Genomic DNA, 27,477 nt, shown 5'->3' with positions numbered 1-27,477 from the left:
ATTGAACACTCGTAATGGATAGGGAGGACTACGGAATATTATTCAAAAGATCTGTAGAAAGTGTATCTGGGAGAAATCAGAATTCTGTAATTGGGGCCTAAAGTGGGAGCTATTTGAAACTTTTGAAATCAATAGGTATTTTTGGCACCCAACCTGAGGTTCAAATTTTATATTATTAATTTTTTTAATAAAATGTTATGGTTATTTAATTTAACATAACAAAACCGTCCATTTTTTTATCGACACTTTTTAGATGAAAAATCTCAATATTTGGCGCCCAACATAACTCTACACAAGACTAGTTATTAAATTAGGAAAGGAAATAAGGGAGTGTCATTGTTATTAAAATGCTGACATAGGATCATAAAACATAAATTAACTAGAACCCTTGGTACTACTCCGACATGGCTGAAGTAGGCATTCAACTTCGAAGATTTTTAGATCTTAATAAATCTTAATAATTGCAGCATCTATTGCAGTTTTTAATGTTAGATAGCGTTTATAATAAGTTTTTAAAAAATGGCGCCCAACGTAATTTTCTATGACAGAAACAGATTTTCTATTACTCTACTGTAAAGTTATCTTAGTAGGGCTATTATTTGCAGAATTATTACATAGATAGCTTTCATAAAGACATTTCTAAAAATGGCGCCCAACGTATTGTTATATAAAAGAAATAGGATTTCTATTTTCTCATTGAAATGATCTCTAAGAAGATCAAATAGCCTTCTATAACTTGTGATATCAATGTAGTTTTTTATGTTGGTAGATGTGTTGATATGATTCGGAATATATCCGTGCCTAAAATATCAAGGATGTGAATGATAGACCTATTAATTTACTCTCATCATCGATGATATTTCTGACAAATCTAAATAAAATCCTGGCATTACTAAAATGGCGCCCAACATGTTAGAACGTTAATTATAGCAAATTCTATAATTCTACAGACTTTTTCCATCCCTGAAGCCATATCAAACATATATGTTGCAGATTTACCCATTTTGTGTTATTTTTTTTTTTTTGGTTCTTTTGTATTGTGTTGATTATCACTCGCCTCGTCTCACATTACCATACATATATCTTATCTCGTATTTCTCCCTCTCTACAATTTTCTCTCTCACCTACTTGTACGTGTCTGTGTCAATGTGAGGACGCTTTAAATGGATTCCTTGTAAAAAAAAACAAAAAACAAACAATAATAACAAAAACAAACATTCACAAATGTAATGAACAAAAAAAAAACAAAAAACGAAAACGAAAATCTTACGCGCTTTAATGTGCCGCGTGTGGGTGTATGCGTGCGTGCTTGTATGTTGGGTTTTAAAGCCGCTGCTAAGACAGGAAGGTTTTTTACAGTTGCGTCGTAACAGCGGTCCTGAAGGTCAAAGGGTATGCGTTCAACTCAATGAACATCATATAAAATATTTTTTAACTCAAAACTTAAATTTTTTTTCTTCTCCTCAAAGCTTGCATGTTTTATTCTTAACATTACTTTTATAAATAAATAAATAAAATTAGTATTTTTTTACAAAAATATATCCCCCCAAAAATAGTTCCTGCAACACGGACCTTTCAATTTGTATAGTATTTTCATGAAATGGCAAATTGAAAGTTGTTTAACAAAAAAAATCCCCCCGTTTAATTAAACACTACAAAGGACCCCTTTTATGCTCGTATCCTTTTTGCCCATTTTCTACTACTCAGTGTATATTTTTTCCTCTCACTCACATTTTGTATATATTAAAAATAAATTTTGTAAAGTTTAATTTTTTTCTTAACACCTTTACCGAATCATCACAAAAATCGCTCCCTTCACCCCTCTCAATTTCAGTACACTTATTACACCATGGCAATGACTGTTTCCCCCCTTTGAACCAGTTTTCTTCTAGTGACTACTTTCAGATCGTTAAGCACTTAATTTTTGTTGTACTCCCTCCCTCCCCATCTCTTTTTTACTCTCTACTACTAATTGCAAACTGCCATTGTTTTGCTGTTGTTGTTGTTAGTATTTTGTCATTAAATCTTTGCCATTTCCTGTTATATTTCTAGGACTCGCCACGAGGCGAAGCTGATGGCCAGTCGTTTATATTCCCTGCCATTGCTGAGACTAGCACGAGCAGTAGCAGTGGGGGAGGCAACAGCAGCAGCACCACCAGTGGCAACACCACTCTACTGACCAGCACATCGGGCAACAGCAGCACCGGCAATCATTTGACTCTGAATACGGGAGAACGTCGCAATTCACTCTACTGTGATACCTTGCATGCTGGCGACTCAGGCATCGATTCGGTTCAGGCATCACCCTCACCCAATGCCCTGCCTCCGCCACCGGGGGCAAGTCTGATTGGTATGGCCAATCCCTCGGCCGATACGATAAGTTCCTGCAATGTCTCACCTGCCACCACGCCCACACAAGGATCGCCCAATCCGTCGTTGCGAGGCAACCGGATGGGCGCCAGGGCCAGCATCAGTGTGGGTGCCCCAAATTATCGCCGCAAATCCAGTGCTCTGCTGCATCCCGATCATGCGAGGCTGTTTGCGTTGCGCATGAAACATGCGGCGGCCCTGGAGCGGGCCCAGACGTCACCGGATCAAACATCCATTGAGGATGCGACTGAGTTTCATGACAATGGTCTCGCAACGAATTTGCGCCTCTGTTCTGCCTCGTCATCGACGACATCGTCGCTAACCTCCGTGGCCGCGGTAAGCCTAGGCGGGGGAGTATCCTCCTCCGCTGCTGCAGCAGCGTTGGCTGCTGCCGCCGGTGCGGGGGCCCAGCAGCGAGTCTCCGATCCGTGGCTACAGCCGCAATCCGATCGAGAACGTGACTCACGTCACGAACGACGCCGATCATCGACCATTACGCGTTACTCGCTTTTCGATGCCCTCGATCTGGAGTATGCCTTGCTGCGTGCTGCCGCTCGCGGTTCTGTCGGTCCGTATTCGTTAAGTGAGTCGATACACAAACTAACCTTTACGCAGTCACTGGCGTTTCCGGCGCTGGCACGCGGTTTGGCTTCCAAACGTCGACGCTCGGCAACACGAATGAGTTCGCGTCCCCTCAATCCCAATGAATCCGGTTTAAATACCTGCGCCAAAGTGGTAACCGCCGTGATATTAGTGGCAATCTCTTTTATGGTCTTTCTCATAGTGTATAAATTTGTACGGACGTGAGGTTTACTCCTGGCCCCGACAGATTTTCCCGTCACATATCAAAATGCCTATTCGTTGTCGGCATCCGCATCGTCGTCGTCGTCATCAGCGACGGCTCTAACGGGAATTAATAATAGCAGTGGGCTAAAGCCATTGTCGGGGTTCAGGAGAGTGTTGGGTATTAAAGATAGAGATTGAGAAAGAAAGAGAAAGCAAAAGCGAAGAAGACGAAGAAAAAGTGCACAAATTGAAAATACAACAAAAACAACAACAACATTAAAACATATTAAAATGTGATACAATTAAAAAAAGAAAACAAACAAAAAAATTCCAGAAAAAAACAAACCTAAATTAAATTTAAAGAAAAAATCATGATAAACCAACCTCTAATTCTAAATGAAATCAATAAAAATTGGAATGTGTTAACATAAATAATATTTATATATATATGAAAGAAAAAACATAAATAAATCTTATACAACAACAGAAACAAAAACATATGCATATAATCAACCAAATAAAAAGGAAAAACTAAATAACTGACAATTTCAACATATCTCTTTACAAACTACAACAATGCAACAACAACAATCCCTAGAAATGGAACAACAACTACAACTCTGCAACAACAGTCCTTCTTTATTAACAATAACAACAACAATTTCTTCTATCACTAACAGCTATCTCTTGCTCTCACTTTTATTTCAAGCAAAAGAAAAGCAAACTGCTCTATTCTCTTATGTTTATTTTCTCTCTCTCTCTTTCAGTTTTTAACCTCTCTTTTTTAGCATTTAGTCAAGTAGTATTAAATTAATGAAACTAAAAAAATAAGCAACGTAAATTAAGCTAAACTAAGTTAAAGCCTAAATAAGCCATAAGGAAGAAACAAAAAGGTTTCCTTTTTAAAGAAAAACAACAACAAAAATAACAAAAGAAAATAACAACAAAAACAAAACATTTTGTATGAGAAAATGCTCAATATTTAAGGAAATCCCTACTCTTTATACCAAAATTATTTATAAAAATAAAACTCTTGCAAAGCTAAAGCTTGATTAATGTCTATGATTTGGTAAAACAGAAGAAATCCTATTCCTTAAACATCCTTTCCACAACAACAACTACGGTAAACAGTCTCCCTCACCAAGAGGGAGGAACAAGAATTTCCACCACAATGCAAAGCAAAGCAATTGTTTATGGCTGACAGCCAATCTCGTCTTTTTCTTCCACAGCAGAAAAATCTTGCCAGCCATGAAACAAAACCAAATCACCAGGGTCTCTTCTGGCAAGCTGCTGGGAAGAAAATGGAATTCCTGGTTGGCTGTGACTGTTGCTGCTGCTGCTGTTATTGTCACCACAATAATTCTTTGTTTGTCTGTCTGTCAGTCTGCTTGGTATTTTCTCAAAGATGATAACTTAATTAATAAACAGTTTTTTTTTCTTTTCCTAGAGCGATTTATAGAGAATAATGGGTGGGATGTATCCAACAGCCAGCCATCCTCTTGAATGACACTTAAATAATTGCATTGTTTGTAAGTTGCCAAGATAGCAATAACAACAAAAACGCCAACATTATCAGAAATAAGTGATAATAATAAGCAACTTAAGAAAACTTAGAAAAAAAGAATCATACACAAAAAGAGGTTAGGTTAGAAATCATGAGAAACGAAATAACCTTCTGAAATCAACTATTTTTATGTAATTACGGGTCTATATAGACAGATAAATTTTATGTTAGTTGTAGACGGGTATTGTGAAATATGGATAAGAAGTTCTCGAAATTAAACTAAATTAAGATACTTCCTTCTTATTATCGAGTCGTGCGGCCTACATTAGAGTTGTGTGATTTCGGAACAAACGAACTGTTCGACAAACGGTTTGTAATAGGAACGGATCTTCGCCTCGATCATTTTTCCTCTCGCATTTACCTAGTTCCTTTCTATGTAAATTTTGCTTAAGTTAAACAGTAAACAGTATATTGCTCGGATTTATATCGTAGCGGAGGAAATTTTTTTGGTACTGTGTTTTGGATATTTATAAAAATCAACTTAAAGTCCCCTACAGCTGAAATGAATCTAAAGCCCCTAACATTCTAATAACCAACCTCAGCATCAACACGTGAAGATTACACAAAATAAAGTTGACAGTAGATAGGGTCACTCGGAGGAAAATGGAAACACTGAATTAGTAAAGACCCCAACCACTGCACAAAATTCTATGAGATGTTGTTCTAGGCAACGATAGATGGCAGCCCTAAGGTCTTAGGACAGGTTACAGCATACAAATATGGAATAAATACAATGCACACAAATCTAACACCACGGCTAATCGAGTTTGATGGAGAGTAGTAATAGGAGAAATAAATCATTTATAAATCAATTGATGCCTTAAAGAACCAATTAAAAAATGTATCCCTAAAGCTGTGGAACTTAGAAAATTTAAACAAAAAATCTAATATTAATTCTTCAGCGTTACAATTTTCGTGATTTGCTGAGGGCAGACCATTTTGTCAAACGTGAGATTAGTTAACCACTACATAAAATTCAATGAGACATAGTGTCTAGGCAACGATAGATGGCAGCCATGAGGTCCTAGAACAGGGTACATTATTCCAATCATCTACTTAACTGGAAACGAAACTAACATAAGGGTTGGTTAGATGGAGAGCAGGAGAAAAACAAATTATTTGTGAAGCAATAGATTCCGAAAAGATCCAATTAAAAACTAAATATGGAATATAGACGTTACAATTTTCATTATTTACTGAGGCCAAGCCAATTTTACCAAGCATGAGATTGGTTAAGAAAAGATTTGAAATAAAATTGAAAAATTACTTACCCCATTCGAAGTTCAACAATTGAATTGAACGAACTGAAAAGAACAAAAAGAAGATATGGGTTAATAAGAATGGAATGTAAATATATATGTTAATAAGAGACGTAAGCCAAAATATGCTGATTTGTTTAGAAAAGAAATCTCTAGGTAGACTACAAAGTATATCCGGTACGAGTTCTGAACAAAATTTCATATATTCCATAAAACAATACATCAGTGATAAGTAGAGTTGGACAACATCCTAAAGCGGTTCGATCTTTTTCGGTTCGCTCCGCCAATTGAAAATGAAAATTTAGTTCCATAGCTTTTCCTATTAGTTCAATCGTTCATTAAATTGACTTAGATGGACTACTGGATCAAATGGAACTAGGTGAACAAGAACAAAAAGAGCCGAATCTAAGACAGAAATGATGGGTACCTTTTTGCAGAATAATTCTTTTGAATTCGTTCTAGAACGATCATACTACTTGATCATCTATTGGTGTGTGATTTCTAGAGTTGCTTAGTTAAAAAAAAACTAGTTTAATTGAAAAAAAATTGAAAAATTGAAAAAACTAGTTTAATTGAACGATTCCATGAAAAGAGTTTATGAACAATGTATGAACTAGTTCCATACCATTCACTTTATGTTGTTCTACGCCTATATTTCCCAAAAACTGCAAATATTGGTCTAAAAAATGTTTTAAATTGTAAAAATTCAGCTAATGAAGGAAGATAATTGTAAACGTTCGTATCAATGTCTATGTTCGATCAACGAACTATGTTGTGAACTATTAACAATGTAATTAGAATTAGATAAATGAATAAATCGGGCCTAGTACTGTTCCTTTTGCGGAATAGTTCCTTTGAATTATATTGATCAGACTTGACTGAAAACTGTTTACTGGGTCAGCATATGAACTATGTTAGCGTATGAACTAGTTCCATTTAGTTCAGTTCCTTATTTTACTCAAATGTGGAACACAACCGATTTATATGGACAATATGGTATACAACCCTGGTATCTGCCTCAAGGAACATGTAGTAGGTCACGTTGATCTGCACCAAATTATAAAATCCAAATTTTGACAAACACAGATAAATATGCAAGCATTTATATTGTGATTTTGAATTTCACAAAAATACTGAGGAGAGTTTCACCAAACTGTTGTATTTATTTTTTTAGATGTTTAGATGAAACATGTCCAAAAATTGAGGGTATTTTAAGGTTTTCTATGTCGTCATAACTCCGCTCCCGTAATTTTTGACAGTAAAAGAGCGAACTATTAAACATTTCTGCAACGCGAAAGATGAAGTTCCTATTTCTATCCACTTCTCAATGGCAATTCATAGATTTACTATTTCGTGGAAAGAGGATAATTAAATTCTAGGTATTCCCTAATCTTCCCGGCAACTCGGTCTTAAAATTGAAATTTTCAAAATAATATATTTTACATAGATCTTCCCTTTTCAACCAAAAATTCCCATTACACCCCTCGTATTACATAGCTCTGCCATACTTGACACAAGATCTACTAGAATCTACTACAAAAGGCAAGCATTAGTTGTTGTCGACGACGTCGTCAAGTGCAATAAAGATGACATACAATATGTATGTAAGTATGTGTGTTATCATGTTTGGAATTAGAACTGTTGTGCGGGTGTATGTGTGTGTCTCTGTGACTAGTTAATTTGACAGTGAGTGCAGTGTTGTTGTTGTTTCTCGTATATTGTCTACTACTAATTCTACAACACAATATGCTAACAGCAACAACAACAACACGAACAGCAGCAACAGCACTTGTTTCATAATAAGCTTTTATTTACAAATACCATGGCCACTTGTGAGAGTAATTCAAATGACAAGTAGACAAATTTTTGGCAACAATTTGTTTACATAGCGTGTCTGTCACTCTCTACCTCGTCTTCTTTTTTTAATTAAAAACGAATATAATACTGCATTTCTATGGAATTTCAAAAAAGGAATTTGGATAAATTTTGTTTTACTAATTGCTAAAATGATTTTTTAATTGCTTTGGCTTTCATTCCCTTCTTCTGCAATTTTCCGCCTTACCAAATAAACAATAATAATATTTTCTTTCTTTATTAACTCCTCTATGTTTTGTTTTATTAACCTACTAAAGTGCCTGTATATTTATTACTTACATACATATAACCTATGTGGACACATTACAACAACAATCTCAACAATTTTTTATATTATTATTATTATTATTGTAGTAAATACTCTAAGCTTCGAATTTATAGAATCTTCTTTCCAATTAAACAAACCAACTTAGTTTAGAAACAAAAAATATTATTATGATTGAAATTCATCTTAAATGAAATGAAATTAGATAAGTTTAGATAAAAAATGAAGCAAAACTTCAATTGCATAAAAGTAATAAAAATTCTATGAAAAATACAAAAAAAAAAATATCCATGAAAATAACTAAATACTGCATTGCTGATATTTTATTGTAAAGAAAAATGTAATAACCAGAATAAATAAATACACTCAACATAAAAAATAAATATGAACAAATATCAAAAGTCATAAATTTAGATAAAAGGCAATAGGAATTAAAACAAATATCAATGCATACAAAAGAAGAAACATAAAACACCTACAAATAGCATCACTCCTTAAGATGGTATTAAGTTGTTTGAAAACAAATATAAAAAACGAAGTCTTATAAATGTTTAGAATTTTCCATGTGGAAGTTTTTTTTTTGAAGACTTTCTATACTGCAAAAGATTGAACGGCATATTTAATTTGTCGTATTCAAAGTCATGGCACAATAATACTAGGTAGGGTATGTTTTAACTAGGTATAAGTAAATCGACTCTCGATTAAATGACTGTTTGTATTGAAAAATCTAAACGTCGAAGTCGATTTTTGATCTTTGAGCGCAAGATCGACTTTCATAAATATCAAAGTTCAAGTTGCCTAAAAATTACAAAATGAAAACTTTATTTTACCTTTTCACAATAATTTGAACAGGGTTGTCGAAATCGAAAGATCGAAGTTAAAAATCGAAAAGTTTAAAAATTTACATTTGGCAAATACCGAAAAGTCGACTTTTGCGATCGACTACGTATCCAAAGGTCAACAAAGGTAAAAATACAGCTCTGCCTTGTGACTTGTTATGTAGAATAAAATATGTAAAAATTGGCTATGAATTTGAATAGTGAGTCAGATTTATCCCAAAATCGAGTTGATGTCTTTTTACAAGGTGACCTGACCTAGTAAGTCTTCGGGAGCCCCTGATTAAGCAACAATGTCGCTATGATTTAATATCGGTCTTTGGGGCCTTTGGTTCTCTCATTCTTGTCGCTGTTGGCAGGTGTTTCGTACACGTAACCGGCGCATAAAAACCATGAGGCGGTTGCGCCTTGACCGTCTTTTTTTGTGGTCATTTTATCGGGCTCTCCTTTTAGTCAACTTCGACCCTCCCGTGCTCACTTTCGCGGTGATAGATGATGTCAAGATTTTCTCAACATTCAGGAGCCCATACAAATATCTTGAATGTTGAAAAACCGGGCATTATTTTCCAAATCAGTGCCGGACTAATCACAGTTGTCTCTACCATTGAAGGGTTAGTGTGCAGTCAACTTCATACGCCGCGTCGGAATTTTTTTAATCAATAAGTCCTTTACAATACTTTGGGTAGTTCCGTAAGAACTTTAAAATACATTTAAGGGAACCCCACCCATTCTCGATTTTAATTTTTCAAGATTTTCAATGGGCTGGTATATCAATACCAATGCTTGTTAAGGTTTGTAACTTTACACATATATAATTGAAGATTTAAAATAGAAGAAAAATAATTTACAAAAAAATTTTGTTATTGTTTTGTTGTTGTTTTTTGTAATTAAAGAAAAGTCCTTATTTTTGATGGCGGGCATGATAAATCCTCACTGGAACATCGGAATCCGAAAATTCCAACGGTGTTAGAAAGAGTACATGTCTGGCTCTCGTATGAACTAGGATTATTGACTTCGCTCTAAAATTAACAAAATGGTGGACCTTTGAAAAAATATTTTTTGGAAAATCGCCGATTTTTTACCAAAGCCCAAGTCAAAAAATAAGGAAGATCTTCACCGATTGGCTTTATCCTAGTTCATACGATAGCTATACACTCACAGAGAATCGTGTAAAAATTTGAAATTGATTGGGTTATTAGTTTTTGAGTTATCGTGCCCGCCATTCGCAAAAAAATGTTTAGAGAAAAACGCGTTTAAAATTTGAGAAGCCCTTCAGCCGTCACCTGATGCTGACACAATAAATCGCCTATATCTTCAAGAGTTCTTGAGATTTTCACTTGAAATTTTGTAGGGACATTCTTTAATTAGTGTAGATTCGAATTATATCAACAATATTTTTGACCCCGAGAATGGGGGGGGTCCCCTTAAGGTTCCTTTTGATCTGAAGGTAATCCTTATCGGTAATCGAATCCCTCTGCCGGTTGCAGAGGTTCAACTGACGGGACGGGTATAATCATTTTCCAAATCGGCTCGGACTACTCACAGTTGTCTCTTCGGTTGGAGGGTTAGCTGAAGGCAACTTCATGCGCAATGCCTGAATACTTCGATCAAGAAGTTCTTCCCAATATCATTCGGGTAGATGTGAGAACTTCGGACTAAACTTGAGATTTGAGATCGACGATCGAATTCCTATTTCAGTTACAGAGAAGAAGTTCATAGAACTGGACAGTGATAATATTTTTGTGAGAGTCATATTTAGTGTTGGCACATTTGGTGGTTGCTTCAATGGGAAGGTCATAAACACCAGCATCAACTCACTGCCTGTCATGGTATAAAATTCGCCGAGATTTATATCATCTCCCACAAACATTGGTCTTAGTGATTTCTCAGTGGTAGGTCGCGATACATTCTTGACTGTGACGGAAGGATCCGGTTTCCTCAATTAAACACAGGCCCGCATTTCTGTCATCAAGAGTAATATCATTTTATCTTTATAAAAGAGAGTTAACTAAGGACTCCATCGAAGTGTTTTGAGAGAGGATTTCAGGTGGACGATGGCATAGCCTCATACCCCAGCGTTGGGAAGGAGGTGTCCTAAGACCTAGGAATTGGTTATTCATGGGTGTAAATCTCCCCTCGTCATTTCCTCCGATACGCTCCCCAAAAAAACCGCTGAATATTCACGACTGCTTAATATTTGATTCATATCTACCCAATTAATGTTATTGGGGTTTCCACTATCCGCAAACTGTGCACTCACAAGGATTTGTATGCTTTCAAAAAAACCGATATTTAGAACTACTCCCTTCAATATTGATGTATTAGTCCCGCAATAACAATCAATTCTTCAATAAACATCGCATTAATTTTCCCAATAGATCGTAAGAAAAAATTAAATGGCATTCTAACAATTTTAAAAATATTCCCTATTTCTAAAATTATTCTCTTCAAGACTTCGTTAAAAAAAAACTTGCATACATATCCTGCTATTCATAATAAATAAATTACGAAATCAAGCAATCTATTTTAAAATATCATTTCAAAAAATCCCATAGACTTAACAACAAACATAAAGCTTATAAAAATAAAAGAAATTAATAAATAATCCAAACCAACTAATCCCAATGCTAAAATCATTATGAACAAAAAACAAAAACAATATTTTCCCAAAATTAATTAAAAATGTGTTACAAAAAAGAAGTAATAAAAGGTAATTTTAATATTTCATATTATTACAAAAACAGAAAATAAATTATTTATTAATAAAAAAAAATAACAGAATATTACTTTTAATTATTTAAGTTTATAAGATGCGAGGAGAACAAAAACAAAATTTTAAACAAATTATTCAAATATATTGGAAATTTTTTATATTCATCATCATTATAATTATTATAGTTAATAAAAAAGTAAATGGTAATTGGTAGATGTAAATTCCTTTTATTGTTTATATTACTATATTAGTTACATTATATAAATTATTATAAAGATCAACAATAAGAAGAAATAAAAATTGCTAAGAAATCCCCAAAACAAATTATGTATAACATGCAAGCAAACATATATAGAGTGTAAGAAGACAAATTAAAGGTATTATTTAAAATAAACAACAACAACAAAAATAGCTCTAAATTTAACAAGAAAAATAAACAAATATTTGCATAAATCCAACAGAAAAAAATACAATAAAAATTATATTTGAATATTGAAAAGAAAATATGTGTCCAAAATTAATTGTATGGGATTCTATTAAAAGGTAAGTGTTTACGGTTAAGGGAACCGGATTTGTAGAGAAGCAAACCATTCTATCCACTTATAAAATAAAAACACGAACTTCTTCTATTACCCTTCCAATCCACCAACCACTTTCAAAATAAAAACAGAAATTCCTTCTTTTAGCCGGTAATTTTTCAGCCACATGTCATTATCCACTGTGTTAATTTAATCTGTGAAAGCTTAAGCAGCACTACCATATGATTTTTTATATAACAAGCTAATAAACGAGCATATTTAAAGGGTAACTCAACAAACAAAAGCACAAAAAAAAACTACTCTCCACATATCCTTTCCCCTTCCGAGACATGGCATGGTACAAAATACACGCCCATATAACACTCCTACTGGCTGATGCCTGACCAAGTCAAAAAACCGCACACACACTCGTACTTTCCCTCCTATTAGCCGCCAGATTGTAGGACGATGATAATGGAATGTTGTTTTACATTGGAACGTGTATGGTTTTTGAGTGCGTGTGTTAACATTCTCTTTATATTCTTTAACAGCAAAAACAAAAAAAAAAATACCCAAAAACAAATGAGTCTCTTGTGTGTTAATAACCATAAAACGCCAACGTGAGAGACGTACTTTGGTAGTAGGTGTGTTGTGAGACTACGACTACAGGAAGGGAATGTTTTGTAACTTGCGGGCAAAATGTTTCCCCCCAGCTTATATGTATTTGTTTCTCGACTAAAGTAAGAAAGTCAAAAAAGGTACCTAGTTAGTTGTCTGTCTGACACAATGCTTAGTTGTGTGTATGGGTAGAAATGTCGATTCTCAAGATTTTGGGGCTGATTCTTCACGTAAAAGTATTGTGACAATGTTAGCGAATGTCATTTAGTAACAATTTAATAAGCTGATTAACACTGGAGAATTGTTTCAGTAAGAATTTGTAAGTTTTCCGTACTACATCTGTGAGATCTGATCTTTTATTTCACTCTCTTTACTGGATTTTTGGGTAAACGACCAAAATCTAGAAAAAAAAATGTACAAATCATTACCAATTAAATCAATTAATTGTTCTGTGTATTGTCAAATTTGCCCATGTGGTCAGAAAACATATTACTTAAAATCAGGTGACGCTACTTCACTGTGTAAATGTTCCCAATAAGAATTCGTAACCTCTCATTAACACAACTGTCAAATGAGCCCTTTCAAAACACTTTTTTTTACTGGATTGGAGTTTTCGATTAATATTCGGTAAATTTGTAAAAATAGGTATGTCCGTTTAATCAGTAATTTTTAAGGATGTTACTTGCGTGCAGTTCCATTTTTTTTTAATTAAAATACGCCAACTGAACACGTTAGCTCCATATTAGATTTTAAATTTTTTCCATGAAACTAATCTCAAAACTGGCATCCCTATATCGTTGTAACAAGTAATTCCACCTGTACATTATCCCTGTATGTTTTTATTCAAACTAACATATTCTGTCCCTCCTACTCCTCCCACACGTCGAGCAACAAATGAGCAGGAAAATATATATTACCCAAGCTGATTAGTGCATAATTAAGTAACAACAACAAACGAACAACTTTTCTAAACTGAATTTATTATGAAGTGTTTTATTTCTCTATACGGTGTACATACGCAGCATATGAATATTTTGTTGTTTTACCTTTATGAAAACAACCATCTATACATTCATTAATAATCCACATTTTGTGTAAATATGTTTTAAGTGGAAGATAAAACAGTTGTAGTAGTTGTTGATTTTTGTACATTTACATAAAAACTAAATTGTGTAGAAAAAATTTGCAAAGTTCAGTTAATTAGGAAGTTTTTTACACATCTCGAACATAAAAAAGTTCAAGATATTACCCTATTGGGGAATTAGATTTTGACAGATTTGAAATATTAATGTGTATGAAGGAGAATGAACACAGACTACCTTAAATAAATTTTATAATAGCAATGAAAGTCGTGATGAAGTTTTACATTTAAAGCGAAAAGTGCCAATAATGGTATAAATAAACAAAAAAAAAAAATTCACTCAAGAGTTTTTTTTCATCAAACTGTCGATGATTTGGAAAAATTACAATGATTACTCTTTGTTGCAATCTGGATTATTGCACTTTACTATGTAAAGAACATTTTATTTTAATCACACTGTTGATGATTTCGAACAAAAAATCCAATGCATCCTCTTTTTGTTGGAATGTGGATTGTCCATCCACTAGATAAATTATCATATATTTTATGATAATTTAGGACTTTGGTTGTCATTTCTGCTTCATTGTTGCACAGGTACCCATAGTAACTGAGAAGAGACTGAGAAGAGCTGCATTTAAAATTCATAAAATCAATTAATTTTTTACCACCTCTATTTTAATTACTTCCAAATTTCTTATTTAATTTCGAAATATTAGGAAGAGCAACGGTCAAGAGTCTTACACTTATACGTTACGTCTTCCAATAACCACACTACTCCAACATTACAAAAAGAAGTACTAAAAATACAACTCTGCACATAAACATGCAACCGGTTAACCGCCAAAAGCCAATCAGCTGTTTTTAGGCTACACTAGCAACGTTTTTTACCAACAGCATTTACAATTGTTTCCTTTGGCATTTTTTTGTTTACAACTCAAAATTCGCAAAGAAATTCAAATAGAATGGAAGTAGATGAAGATTTGGAAACATTTCAACAACAAGCATTGGAAATACGGCAACCTGGAGAAAATTTCGATCCCACAGCACCGCCACAAAATGGCGAGGAATTTCTAATGCATATGCTGTACGAACGCAAACGATGTCCAGCGGTGGTGGTTAAACCGCCCAAAAAGGTGAAACCGGTAAATGGTGTCAAAAACCAATTGGAAGATTTTGAGGTAAGCTTTCACAAATAATTTGAAGCTTAATTTCATTTATAATCTTTTTATCCTCTTATTATATTTTTCAGTTAAGCCCTGACATTGTTGTGGATCGTGATTTGCTGCCCACCCGAGAATGGAAAGATGCCCAGTCACAAGGTTTCCTGCGCACACGTTCAAAAATCCTCATGTTACGCCAGCATTTAGCCTCGCACAACTACGACAATAACCTGGAACCACCTTTGATCAGTGATGAAGATGCCTGGCTAAAATTCTGTCGTGAAAATCAACCCACACTTAGTGTAATCTTACGTCTGAAACAGCGTACCCTGGAACAATTGTTGACAATGATCTCAGAATGGCTTAAAGGAGAACACATGGAGGAGGTTGCTTGTTCATCCAGTTCGGCAGCTGCCAACGACTGTATTTTAGATTTAAGCAACAGTGAACAATGGTTGGGTTGTTGGCTTTATGCGGTGCTAAGTTGCCTTCATCTGCCTCTGGAACCAAATGTCCACTTTACATTAAGAGATATTGCACGTACCGCTATGCGTTTACGTAGTCGCCTCAAATCTCATGAATTTCAAAAGGCCATTCCATATAATTTGTTCATATATCTCATTGCGAAACTTTTTGATCAATTAGATTTGATGGAATTTGTATAAAATTATTGCCCATTCAAATAGAGATAAAATCTGAGTTAATAGGTATAGAATTTAAGTCAATTGTTGTAATAAATACAAATAAAAAACAAAGAAATTAAAAAAGGAGCAACAGGTTTTTCGAATAGCTATGGAAATAACTTCAACGCATGTCCAATTTTCCGTTGGCCAGCAACAAATTGTAAGCATAGCAACAATCTGCAAGGGGAGTATACACAAAGGAATTTATTTTAGCATTTAGTTAGTTTTATTAACCAAAGATATTTACAATGACGGACCAACAAAGATTTCATATAAAAATTGAATTGAAACTACAAGCAGTAAGCAATTAGAAACCATTTTCATCCAATTAAATTTGCATTCAATTTTGCTCATAAAAAGGTTACCTGTCCCGGAGTGTGGTTATGCAGCCATGGCTATTTGGAGGTTACCATTAAAACCTTGGGCTATTTCTTTCGTACTGGGGCCATGGAACCATATTTTCCATTACTATGCCATGACCATTATAAAATGGAAGGTTACTTCAAAAACACTCCCTCCATTGCTTCATTGATTAGTCAAATGCATACAGAGCCTTTGGAAATTACGTTGTGGCAAAGTGGCCGAAGATTGGCGTATTATCAAGGAAGTCTTATGGATCTATTACAAATATCGGAACCCAAATTACATTGTCCCCATAACAATATTAAACAATTACTTATGAAGACAACAACGGCATTTCCGGTAAATTACATTACACATTTCAATAAGCGAATTTTTTTAAATAGAGCAATTTTTTCAGGGTATCATAGCACCAAAAATCGAACTGGCTGCTGAATTTTTTGTTAAGGATAAAATATTCAACGTTGGCAATATCAATGAGGAATTGAAATCGTTTACAAAACATGCTCGTAAACCTTTTACTGGTTTGCCGTCTAAACAAATGAACAATAATTGTAATATAAAAACACATTGCTATCAAAGGCCATGTATTGTAAATGCTGACCCTTATGATGAATTGGAATGCCATGGACCACGTAAACAGAGACCTGTTTGCCATGCTCGGGATTTACCAGGGTGAGATATGGAACATAAAGTTTATCAACAGAAACCTATTTATTATATTTTCTTTTTTATTTTAGTTCAAAACCATTTGAACCCATTTTCAAAACTAACTCCAGGAGGGTATCTATGGTATCTACGTAAGTGAAAGAAAAGGAAAAAATAACAGCATCTCTAATATTTCTAATATTTACAGTTGCTCTTCTATTAATACCCAAACCTCAGCTGGAATATATGATCTGGCCCAAGACCCAAGTGTGGATGATATGCCCAAAATCCAACATGGAAGTGGAGATTGTTGTGAATTGTGTCGCCAGTACAAGGACGTATTTAAAAGATAGGAAATACGTTTTCTAATAAATATTTATTTTGCTAAATTGAATTTCTGGTCTTAGAAATTGGTCATTAATTTAATATTTTATAGCATAGGTCTTTCTTTTAGAAAAAAAAAACTGTAGACGAATATGGGAAACTTGTATGACAAAGGTACCAGATTTAATGTTTACAAATTACTGAAATGTTCAATGTAGGCTTCAAATATAAAAGATAACAAGGGGCGAACGTATATTACAAATTAATATTTTGGTATTATTTTTTATTAGAAAAATCCTTTAAATAATTTTGTTACCACTCATTAACAGAGTGGAAAGTATCAAAATACCATCCATAGAGTTAGATTTTCTGATTAGGAGCATTAATTTCCATTTAAAGATTATTAGTCATAATTGAAATGTCTTTTCTTTATTCCTTTTTCCTCCTCCCCAGCAAATTTCTGATTGTTGAGAGAATCAAAATTATCTATTGTCAGACAGGTTGGTGGTTATCATCTATCTCGATATAGAACAAACAAAATTAGGTCAATGAACTTGCAAAGTGTGTTTTGCGTATTAAATTTTGTGAATCACAATCATCTAATCATATTGCTAGCCAAATCCAATACATACAACCCGAAGTGACTTCTTTTTTTCGGGGTGTTTATCGTCCACATATAGCAAACAAGACAATAACCAAATAAACAATTGCATTCTATTGTTGTTGTTTAAATATCCGTTTCTTTTTTATTAATAAATGAATGTCAAGTTCATTTGCATCTGGTATTTGATGTCACTGTGTGTTTTTGTAAAGTCGTCGTCCTTGTCATTGTTGGTAATCATCGTTTTACTGCTACTACAATCAAAATGAATCAAATTTTATTTGATTCCTACATCATCATAATAAAATTTTATAAATTTTATAACTTATGCTACATAACTTAAGGGCTAAATAAAATAATAGTTGTAATAATATAAAATAGACAAAATACTGCAGTCGCCTGGTGTGTTAGAGAAGGGCGACATCGTCGTGTCTGCCTCCAATAATAATTATAATAAACTGCATGAGTCCTGTGTTTAACTTTACGCTCTCTAATAGCTCCGTCTGTTCTAAATATTGTTGGTTGTTTTACAACTGCATTACATCCCATTCATCATCCATGTAATGTAAAATTGGCTTGTCATGGACTTTATCGCCAAATACCTCCTTCAGTATTTGGACAACCTTCTCTTGTATACATGACACCTGGTTGCGTGGACAATAATCATCCTCCGCCGAACAGGCCATGGTAATAAGAACTGGTGGGTGGGGCAATTGGGTAAGGAACTTTTTGAATTGGCCATAGTATGTCTCCAATTCAGCTTCTGTACTGATGTGATGAGGTAGACCATTAGTGTCTGTGGTACTGCCCGAATCGAAAATCAAAAGCCAATCAATTTCATCATCGGCATAGCACTTTTGGAGAGATTCTGCCAAGGCAACAATTCGATCGAATACCTCCTTGCTGACTATGTCTGGATCGGGCATTTCAATGCCTTCGAATGAACGTTTCTCTTCCAGATATTCAAAGACACCCTTTAAGGCTTCCAATTGGAGTTTTCGCTTCTCGGTGGTGCCCACAGCTGTGGATTCTGTGGCACTTTCGAAATGGAATATCTGGCTCAATTGTTCATAACAGTTGGCATCCTTGTAGATTTCCAAAAAGGGATTCGAAGTACTAAAGAAATCCAAATCAATGTCCAGAATATAATTTTGGGAATCTTCTGAAGACAACAGTTGCTTGGGATCGGGCACTTTGTCGGTGTCATTGTTGATAACGTGTAACTCCATATCACGTGGCTGCTCCAATTCAGATGTTTGACAGTAGTTACCTTCCGATATGAAATAATCGAGACAGCAGTCCACACTGATTTTGTCTTCTTTGTGACCCACTTTGAAGTTGTACTTGCCTTCGGGCATTTGGTGGCACCACGAATTCTTAACCCAAATGACACGATTAAAGTGGCCAGCATAACAGGCGGGCATTATCCAATTTTCAATACTCAACTCGGCCAACATGGTCTCCTTGTCATAGGCTGAACTGGCTGGAATCTCACGCGAGATCACCATATCCGGGTGAGAGTCAAAGTGCAGCAGCGTATTGTTTTCCAGGGGCAAATGCCTTGAGGCCAGACACCGGTATATAAATTCCAATACATCATTGTGATAGTCGACAATGAAAATGGGGATGCGTTTGAAACGCCTCAAACCCACCGTCGAAGTAACCAAGGCATCCTGTTGTGATTCGTCTGCTGATTTTTTACGCTTTCTGAGTGGTTCTTCCGAACTTTCTGGCTCCTCATTAAAACTTTCACTTTTTGGGTTGTTCGACGATGGCGGCGGCGACGACGACGTTGTCGAAGACTCTCCCTCCAATTGTTTGTTCTCCTCTACCGCTGAATCCATATTACTTTGGCCCACTTTTGTTTTATTTTTTCTTTTTGCTAATAATTCTATTAGAATTCCACAGACAATTCACCAGCAATATTAAGAATATCCGAACGAAATGTTTTCTTCAATTACTTGCGCGTTTGTTTTACACACTTTTTTCTACTTTAAAAAGCGCCAGACAATGAAACAACCAAAACCAACGTATATTGCCAAAAAATAATGGAAAAAACACACACAGGTAAACGAACTCATTACTGTGAATCAGTGTGGGCACAAAGAAATGCACGAAAGGTACAGCAAAAAGAGAGTGCGATACGAACGAAGCGTGTTTGACACAATAGTACCAACAAAATGTACCATCACATATTTTTTATTTCCAATTGGAAGCGTAAAATAAGTGAGTTGTTGGTGGCGCTATAATGCGGGCAGACAAGGTTTGGACGACAAATTTAAAAGGAACAATATCTATGATTTTTTCCACCATTTTATGAATATTTAATCTATTATTAAAGAAAATTTCGTTATTGCTCTCATCGAACCGATTCTGCAACTCATGTATGGATTTATACAATCGGAATTAGCTATTGGTGTTTATAATACAGATGTTAAATTTCTTACTCGAAATAATTTCTTCAGAAGAAGTTTCATCTCCACAACTGTTTAAATTCTAGACTCGATAGAATCTCCCCATATTCTATCGGGTCTAGAATTTAGATACTATACTATATTTTTTTTAATTTAATTTTTTTTCGACTAAAAATATGCAAAAATAAAATATTTGACAATAGAAAAATTGTGAAAATAGTTTTAAGATGAAAATTGCATACCTTTATAACAGCTTTTGGCGTCCTTGTCCCCATGGCGTTTCCAATCGTTCATATTATTGGCTGTTTCGACAATTCTTTCAAATCAATATAATATTTGATGTCATTTTCTTTTAAAATAATTGTTTTCTTATCACATTCTTTTAAAATTATTGATTTCTATCACTTTGTTTTTAAATTATTTGCTTTTTTCTTCACATTTTTTCACTTTTTACACAAATTTGATTTTACTCGTCACTGTTGCCATTATATGCTTTGCGCCCTTGCCATTTTGTTTCGCTTTTGACATTAGATGTCATTGCACAGGGTGGTAACATTGTGATTTGTTGTGTGGCAATACTGAAACGAAGTAAGACATAACCAGAGCGTCAGCGGTGAACGTTAGACGGTTAAAGACATTTGAATTAAAGCAAATTTATTTTTTTTTAATTAATAGAAATAAAGAAGAAATAGTGATATAGAGAATAAAAAATCATAAAATTTAACATTGTTAGTTGAAATATATTTGAAAATTTATTTTTTATAGTAGAAAAACATTTAATATAACTGGAATTATCCAGAACACTGAATTTCAGAAATATTTTTTCTGTATGGGCTGAGGACGAGTTCCTTGCAAAAGATATAATAAAAATTTGATAGTTTATCTTTAAAAATAATTGGGTAATATTTTTGTCTTATTCCTATGTCGCCAAAGTCTTCTTTAGGTTAGGTTACGAGTATGTTAATTTAATTTAACTTTTGAAATAATTAAAAATAATCCATATATTATAGCTTCACCATATAAAGGAGGTACTATCTTCGATGATTTAAAGCCTTTTTAGGTTTAAATAGGTAAAATCACTATAAACAACTGAGAGGTCAAATGTTGGCAGACGCTACGTCTCAGATGGTCTATCCATTGCGTCCATTGCGTTTCATTGACTCCTTTATATGAAGTAACAGCTCTTTAATCTCATTGGGTTGAAGTTCGCCCAAATGCCGTAATTATGGTTTCTACAGATCTAAACCCAGCGTAGTTTATTTCTAAAAATGTATGATTGGTTCCAGATTTTGAAAGTTGTGGGAATTTTTAAATTTAAATAAATCAAAAAAAAAATTATTTTCATTAAAATTTCTTTCAGGTTCAGAAGCCGAGCAATAGCTACAGAAGAATTTTTTTTACAGAAGAAAACCCCTTAGGGCGATTTTCTCCCTATCAGAGCCATTAAGCGGCCTTATTTATAAAGTTTTTTTATTTATTATGCAGATTATTACAATATACCACAAGTGGTGTTTCCAAAATTTTATTCTTAAAACTTAAAAAAAAATAAATATTCATAAAAATCTGTAAGTATGTATACATTTTTGTCAATTTAAATCTTTCAGCATCTTTGAACGAAGATTTATTGGAATTTCAAACCCAACCCTCCCTCCTCATTCTTCCTCATACTATGAAGGAAAATTCGCATGAAAAAAGCACGTGTCCCATGGATACACACGCACCTATCCGAATAAACGATACGAAACGAAAGAAAAACAAAAATCAATACAACAACACCCACAAGAAAAACTTCATTCATAAGGATGAGGGAAGCACAGCTCGGAGACAGTAATCGTAGTAGTAATAGAGTAACAAAAACAAAATCTCATAGCAGAATACATAACCGAACATTGGCCCCAGTGTCTTTATCCAGACCTTACTCACCATCCATTACTTTGATGGCGATGAAGAAGAAGAGAACTAAGTGATACAACAATTTTTGTGTGTAGGCGGATTACTATGTGGGTATGTGCATGCGTTCGTGTTTGTGTGTAGGGTGTCTAACGTAATAAAATTGCTGTATATAGAAACAGTTCTCACTCTCCCTTCCCTCATTTGCTCCATACAGAGTCAGACAATGACAAAACGCGTAGGTGTTTTGGAATCCATACTACTACGCAGAGCGTACAAACTTAAAGACAAGTTTCATTCATAATTTAGTTGCGCCAGCAGCGGTATCCGCCGATGCTACTGAATAACGAACGTTCGGCGTTGACGTTTACTTTGAAAGTTATGTTACATACAAGTGACAGAAATATATACCTTAAACGGGCTTAACACCCACAATATTCAGAGTTCTATATATATTTTTGTAAATTGTTACTGCTGCTGTTGTTGTTTTGTAGTATTCTAACAATTATTTGCAGTCATGGGCTGTGTGTGTGCTCTCACACATTTTTGTCGGTTGTTGCTTTTATTGTTTAAATTTTTGTTTGCAGAATTTGTTAACTGTTAACTTCAAGTTGGCAATAACTATTGTACAGAGCCAATAAGTGAATAAAGATGAGGAGTGAGTGATGGCCTGGTGGGTGGCTGGTGATAAGGCATAAAACCGAAATCATTCACTTGTCGGGGGCAAGGAAAGTTTTGGGGTAGGCACAAAAACAACAAAACAAAACTTGTCGACGACCTTACCACTTGGGAAACGGTTGTTGATGGATGGCTGTGGGGGTATGATATTTTTTATGATGGGTTGTGGTGGGTGTGTTTGGGAGCTTAGCATGTTTTGTCACTAACCTCTCTTTATCTCTTGGAAAATATACAGTTGTACAAAAGTCAGACACACCGCCGTCTAACTGTTGTTTACCGAAGACAAAAATGGAACGCACATCAAAAGTTTCTATTCAAGTTGAAATTTTTGCGTGGGTTTTAGATTTCATTACGAGAACCTACCTGCTGCCTACCCTCTGGCAAGGAGTGTTATTGTGATTTTAGCAATTTCCAAAATAAAGCAATTTTATTTTACGACAAAACGACGATTCTATTTTAGGTTTCATTATTTGGAAATAGACTAAGTCGGAAATTTCCGGATATTTTTAAGCAGAAGATAATTCTTAGAAGAGGAAATGAGGGATGGGCCATAGATTGCTACAACTTGGTATTGAAAAGGTAATATATCGTTCGACATTTTGGATAAATCACTCATAACAGAGGGTTTCTCCAGGTTTTTGGCATTTTGAAGGTTGTATCGTTTGGACATAGACTAATTCCAGATCTTTTAAAGAAGATAATAATTATTTTAAAAGGACATAAAATATAAGCATTGAAAATGTGAACTTGGTATTGAAAATGTGAACTTGGTATTGAAAATGTAATATATCGGTCGAAGTTTTGGGTAAAGGGCCCCTAGGTAAAGGGTTCCTCCACATTTTCGGTATTTGGAAGGTTTTAGCTAAAGTTTTCTAACTGATTCCGAGTTATTGGAGGGTGAATAAAATTTCTATATAAAATGTTTAATATAGGACCAATAATATCTAACTAAAGAGTCATGTTTTTGGCATAGTCCCCATAGAAAGGTCTTACCGCATTATCTGTAATCTCAATATAGCTCTGGTTAGCTCTCCTATGTAGAAGATTGCTTTCCCGCTATGAAGCAAACCTTCCCGCTCTTCTATGGAGAAGAATACTTTTCAACTGTTCAATGAAGAAGAATACTTTCAGTTTTTCTATGCAGAAGAAGGTCATCTGTGAAAAATATGAATTTTAGGATATGGCGATGCGGTCTTTCAGCTCTTTTATGAAATAGACGACCACCTGTGAAGAAGAATAATAACACCTTCACATCTTTTTTAAAAAAGAATATTACTGGGAGAAGAACATCTTCTTCTTCTTGAAGAATGAGTCCTTCAGCTGTACTATGGAGGAGAAAACTTTCAGATCTTCTATAAAAGAGAAGAAGGCCTTCAGCTACTTAATGAAGAAGAAGACCTTCCAATTATAAGGAATACCTTCCATCGCTTCTATGAAGAAGATTTTCCACCTTTTCTGAGTAGAATACCTTCCAGCTCTTCTATGAAGAAGACTTTTAGCTATTCTAATAAGGAAACGACTTATAGCTCTTCTAATAAGGAGAAAACGTTTATGTCTACTATGAAGAATACATTCAGCTCTTATAAAAAGTAAAAGATTAAGACGAACTCCCAGATCTTCTGTGAAGGATATGAAATTTTGAATATGACGAAGAGGTCGTTTAGCTCTTTTATGAAGTAGAAGACCTTCAATGAAGAAGTGGAACACCTTCTGAAAAATAAGAATATCTTCAGCTCTGTTATGAAGAAGACCTTCAGCTGTTCTAAGGTTAGTTTTTTGTGAAGAAAAATACCTTTAGCTCTTCTACAACAAAGAGGAATTTAGCTTTTCTATAAGAAAGACATTCACCTCTTATAAAAAGAGGTGAAGGAAGAATATCCTTTTTTATTTTATAAAGAAGACCTTCAATTCTTCGATAAAGAAATACATTCAGCTCTTCTATGACGAAGAGCTCTTTTATGAGCTCTTTTATGAAAAGACCTTATAAAAAGAGGAAGACCAACCAGCCTTTGTATTAGGAAGAATACCCCAAGCTATTCTATAAAGGAGACATGTTCTTCCATAAAGAATAAGGACTTCAGCCCTTTAATTTGATCATTATTAAAGGTTTGAAGTCCTTATTCTTACATCTTCAGCTCTTCTATATGAAGAAGAAGACCTTCAGAAGAATGTCTTCAGCAGTTCTAAGAAGAACAAGAGGGTATTCAGCTCTTTTATGACGAAAAAAACTTTCAGCTCTTTTTGACGAAGTAGACATTCAGATATTGCAGCACTTCAGAAGATACCTTCAGATATTCAATGAAGATGAAGAAGGCGAAGACTTTCAGGTCTAGTATGAAGAGGATGACCGTCTTTTATGAAAATGAAGCTCTTTCGTTATGTGTCATTTCGTTCTATTACGAAGCCCTCAGCTTTTCTATGAAGAAGATCTGCAGTTATTTAAAATAACATTTTACCCATTGTGACATAGGTCTTTTTGAAAGATCTTATCTTATATGGATGTTTATAGACAGATTTCAAAATATGACATAAATAAATGTATGTAGGCGTATTGAACACACACACAGAAACACTTAGAGGGAAAATATATATTTTTGGTTACAAAGGATACACAAATAAATGCCAAACCACCTTCATCAGAACCCCTTACTCTTATTTCTTTCGATAAGAGTGGTAATTCTTATGAATGAACAAATATCATTGTCGAATTCTATCAAAAAAAAAGTGATTGCTCGTTAAATTGAAATTGAGTCATCAATTGGTTGTGGTTGTTGTTTTTTGTTTTCCTTCAAATCAATTTCAAGTGATTCAATTAAAATGTTGCGGCTTTATATGGCTGACCGGAAATCACACCAAATACGTTTGATATACGACATCACCCCACTACGACTACAACTACTACAGCTACTAATTGACAGTAAATGTTGTCGTCAGACAAACTCACACAATACTTTCTCTACACCCAAGAAGTTAGCAACAACATCGACATCTTCCATCAGAGATATTCTTGGACCATGGAACAGTTAAAAATACAAAAAAAGATGATGACATTCTATTGTAAATGTAAATAACCTTTGAGTTCTACTGTCTACAAAAAATGAATGATCACTAGAAAAAAACACAGAGACAAGGTTTTTTGTTCAAGTTATTGACGTCGAATTAAGTTGAGACATGCACACATATGTACGTTCACAATGAAAGTGAGTAAGTGTTGTCGCGTCGTCTTTATGCCAGCGAGCACATTTATGCATTTATCCAATTGTGATTCTAAATAGTTCCGCATTTAACCTCAGTTAGCCCCGGACAATTAGTTTCATTCAACATTCAAGTGAATTGTCGGCTGACCAGTCAGCCAACCAACCAGCCATTCATAAATATGAGCACCGAACAAATTGCACCAAACCCCTGGTCAATCAACCAGAACTTTTTGTCATTCACCCGGCCAAGCAGTCCAGCCATTAGGTTGGTCGGTCAATTCCTTTCTCCAAAATTTTGTTTGTTGGTGTTGTTTTATCGAGAGAGTATAGAAAAGGGGGAGTACCGACAATATTCATTGATATTTGTCACCACAACAGACATAGATATACACAAAATTGTCGCAGAGAGAAAAATCTGAATAGAAGTGAATTTAAGGGTTTTTTGTTTTCCCTGTTTGCAGTTCAATTATTGGTCGGGAAAATGGAGATTAAAGTGAAGTATATTTTATAGAGCTTCGTTTTGACATGACACATGTGATAGGAAAATAATTTAGCCCCCATTGGGTGGGAGGTTATATTCTCTTAAAGGCAACAATTTTTATTTTTTCATCATTTTTCCAAAAAATATTCGTCAACATTGATGCTATTTTGAATAACGCAAATTCGTGCGGCACAATATCATCACTCATAATGTGTAGAGGAACGTGTGAAATATTATTCAGAAAACCTCATATCGTGCTATTATTATTATTATTCATTTGTTTTAATTATTGCTAAATGAGTGGCGATCAGAATCATTTAACACGAAACAAATGAAACATAGCGCCACTCACAGTTGTTTTCTATTTGTTTATTTATTTCATAACGGAGTCTGGTTATTGGATTTGAAGAATTTGAATCATTTTTTGTTTAATAATAATCTAAATTATTAATTTTGTTTGGGGATCCGATTGACTGTGATGTGGCAAAAAATGAGATAGCAGAGATGGAATGTCAAAAAATAATACATTTGCAGCTTTTCTACGAGGAAGACCCAACTCCTCTATGAAGGAGTGGGAAGAGAACTTCAGTTCTTCTATGAAGGATACGATAGCTTTTCTATGAAGAAGATGATCTTCAAATCTTCTACGAAGAAGTGAGCATTCAGCTCTCAAGGTCTTCTTTTTAATAAAAGTTCTTCTATGAAAGAGACGTTCAGTTCATTCAGCTCTTATATGGAGAAGAAGACCTTCAGCTCTTCTATGGAGAAGAAGACCTTCAGCTCTTCTATGGAGAAGAATACCTTCAGCTCTTCTATGGAGAAGAAGACCTTCAGCTCTTCTATGGAGAAGAAGACCTTCAGCTCTTCTATGGAGAAGAAGACCTTCAGCTCTTCTATGGAGAAGAAGACCTTCAGCTCTTCTATGGAGAAGAAGACCTTCAGCTCTTCTATGGAGAAGAAGACCTTCAGCTCTTCTATGAAGAAGAAGATGGAGAAGAAGACCTTCAGCTCTTCTATGGAGAAGAAGTCCTTCAGCTCTTCTATGGAGAAGAAGACCTTCAGCTCTTCTATGAAGAAGAAGATCTTCAGCTGGAGAAGAAGTCCTTCAGCCCTTCTATGAAGAAGAAGTCCTTCAGCTCTTCTAAGGTGTATATCA

The 27,477-nt window shown here is 34.6% G+C and overlaps 4 protein-coding genes across 4 annotated transcripts in view; 3 read left to right on the top strand and 1 right to left on the bottom strand.

Annotated features, from left to right (window-relative positions):
- LOC133333214 (uncharacterized protein DDB_G0271670) overlaps window positions 1–3,284 on the top strand; it is a 39,695-nt gene extending 36,411 nt beyond the window's left edge. Inside the window, exon 5 of the mRNA XM_061541542.1 lies at window positions 2,053–3,284. Within this exon, the coding sequence (XP_061397526.1) occupies window positions 2,053–3,177 (1,125 nt within the window). The 3' untranslated portion in view covers window positions 3,178–3,284. The remainder of the gene's footprint in view (window positions 1–2,052) is intronic.
- An 11,563-nt stretch (window positions 3,285–14,847) lies between these two features.
- Window positions 14,848–15,710, top strand: LOC133333216 (protein Gemin2). Its single transcript, XM_061541544.1, has 2 exons — window positions 14,848–15,063; window positions 15,135–15,710. The coding sequence occupies exons 1-2, from the start codon at window positions 14,848–14,850 to the stop codon at window positions 15,708–15,710; spliced, it is 792 nt and encodes a 263-aa protein (XP_061397528.1).
- A 266-nt stretch (window positions 15,711–15,976) lies between these two features.
- Window positions 15,977–17,089, top strand: LOC133333227 (uncharacterized). Its single transcript, XM_061541555.1, has 5 exons — window positions 15,977–16,027; window positions 16,089–16,430; window positions 16,489–16,763; window positions 16,829–16,888; window positions 16,945–17,089. Exons 1-5 carry the CDS (start codon window positions 15,977–15,979, stop codon window positions 17,087–17,089), a joined length of 873 nt encoding a protein of 290 aa, XP_061397539.1.
- Window positions 17,090–18,163: 1,074 nt separating this feature from the next.
- On the bottom strand, window positions 18,164–19,505 carry LOC133333226 (UPF0489 protein C5orf22 homolog). The gene has a single exon (XM_061541554.1). It carries the CDS (start codon window positions 19,503–19,505, stop codon window positions 18,189–18,191), a length of 1,317 nt encoding a protein of 438 aa, XP_061397538.1. The 3' UTR covers window positions 18,164–18,188.
- Window positions 19,506–27,477: the final 7,972 nt, after the last annotated feature.

Source organism: Musca vetustissima, unplaced genomic scaffold (genome assembly GCF_032173495.1).
Source record: "Musca vetustissima isolate MV318-11 ecotype Yass unplaced genomic scaffold, APGP_CSIRO_Mvet_v1 utg12664, whole genome shotgun sequence".
NCBI classification, from domain to species: Eukaryota; Metazoa; Arthropoda; class Insecta; order Diptera; family Muscidae; genus Musca; species Musca vetustissima.
This window is presented reverse-complemented; position numbering and strand designations above follow the sequence as displayed.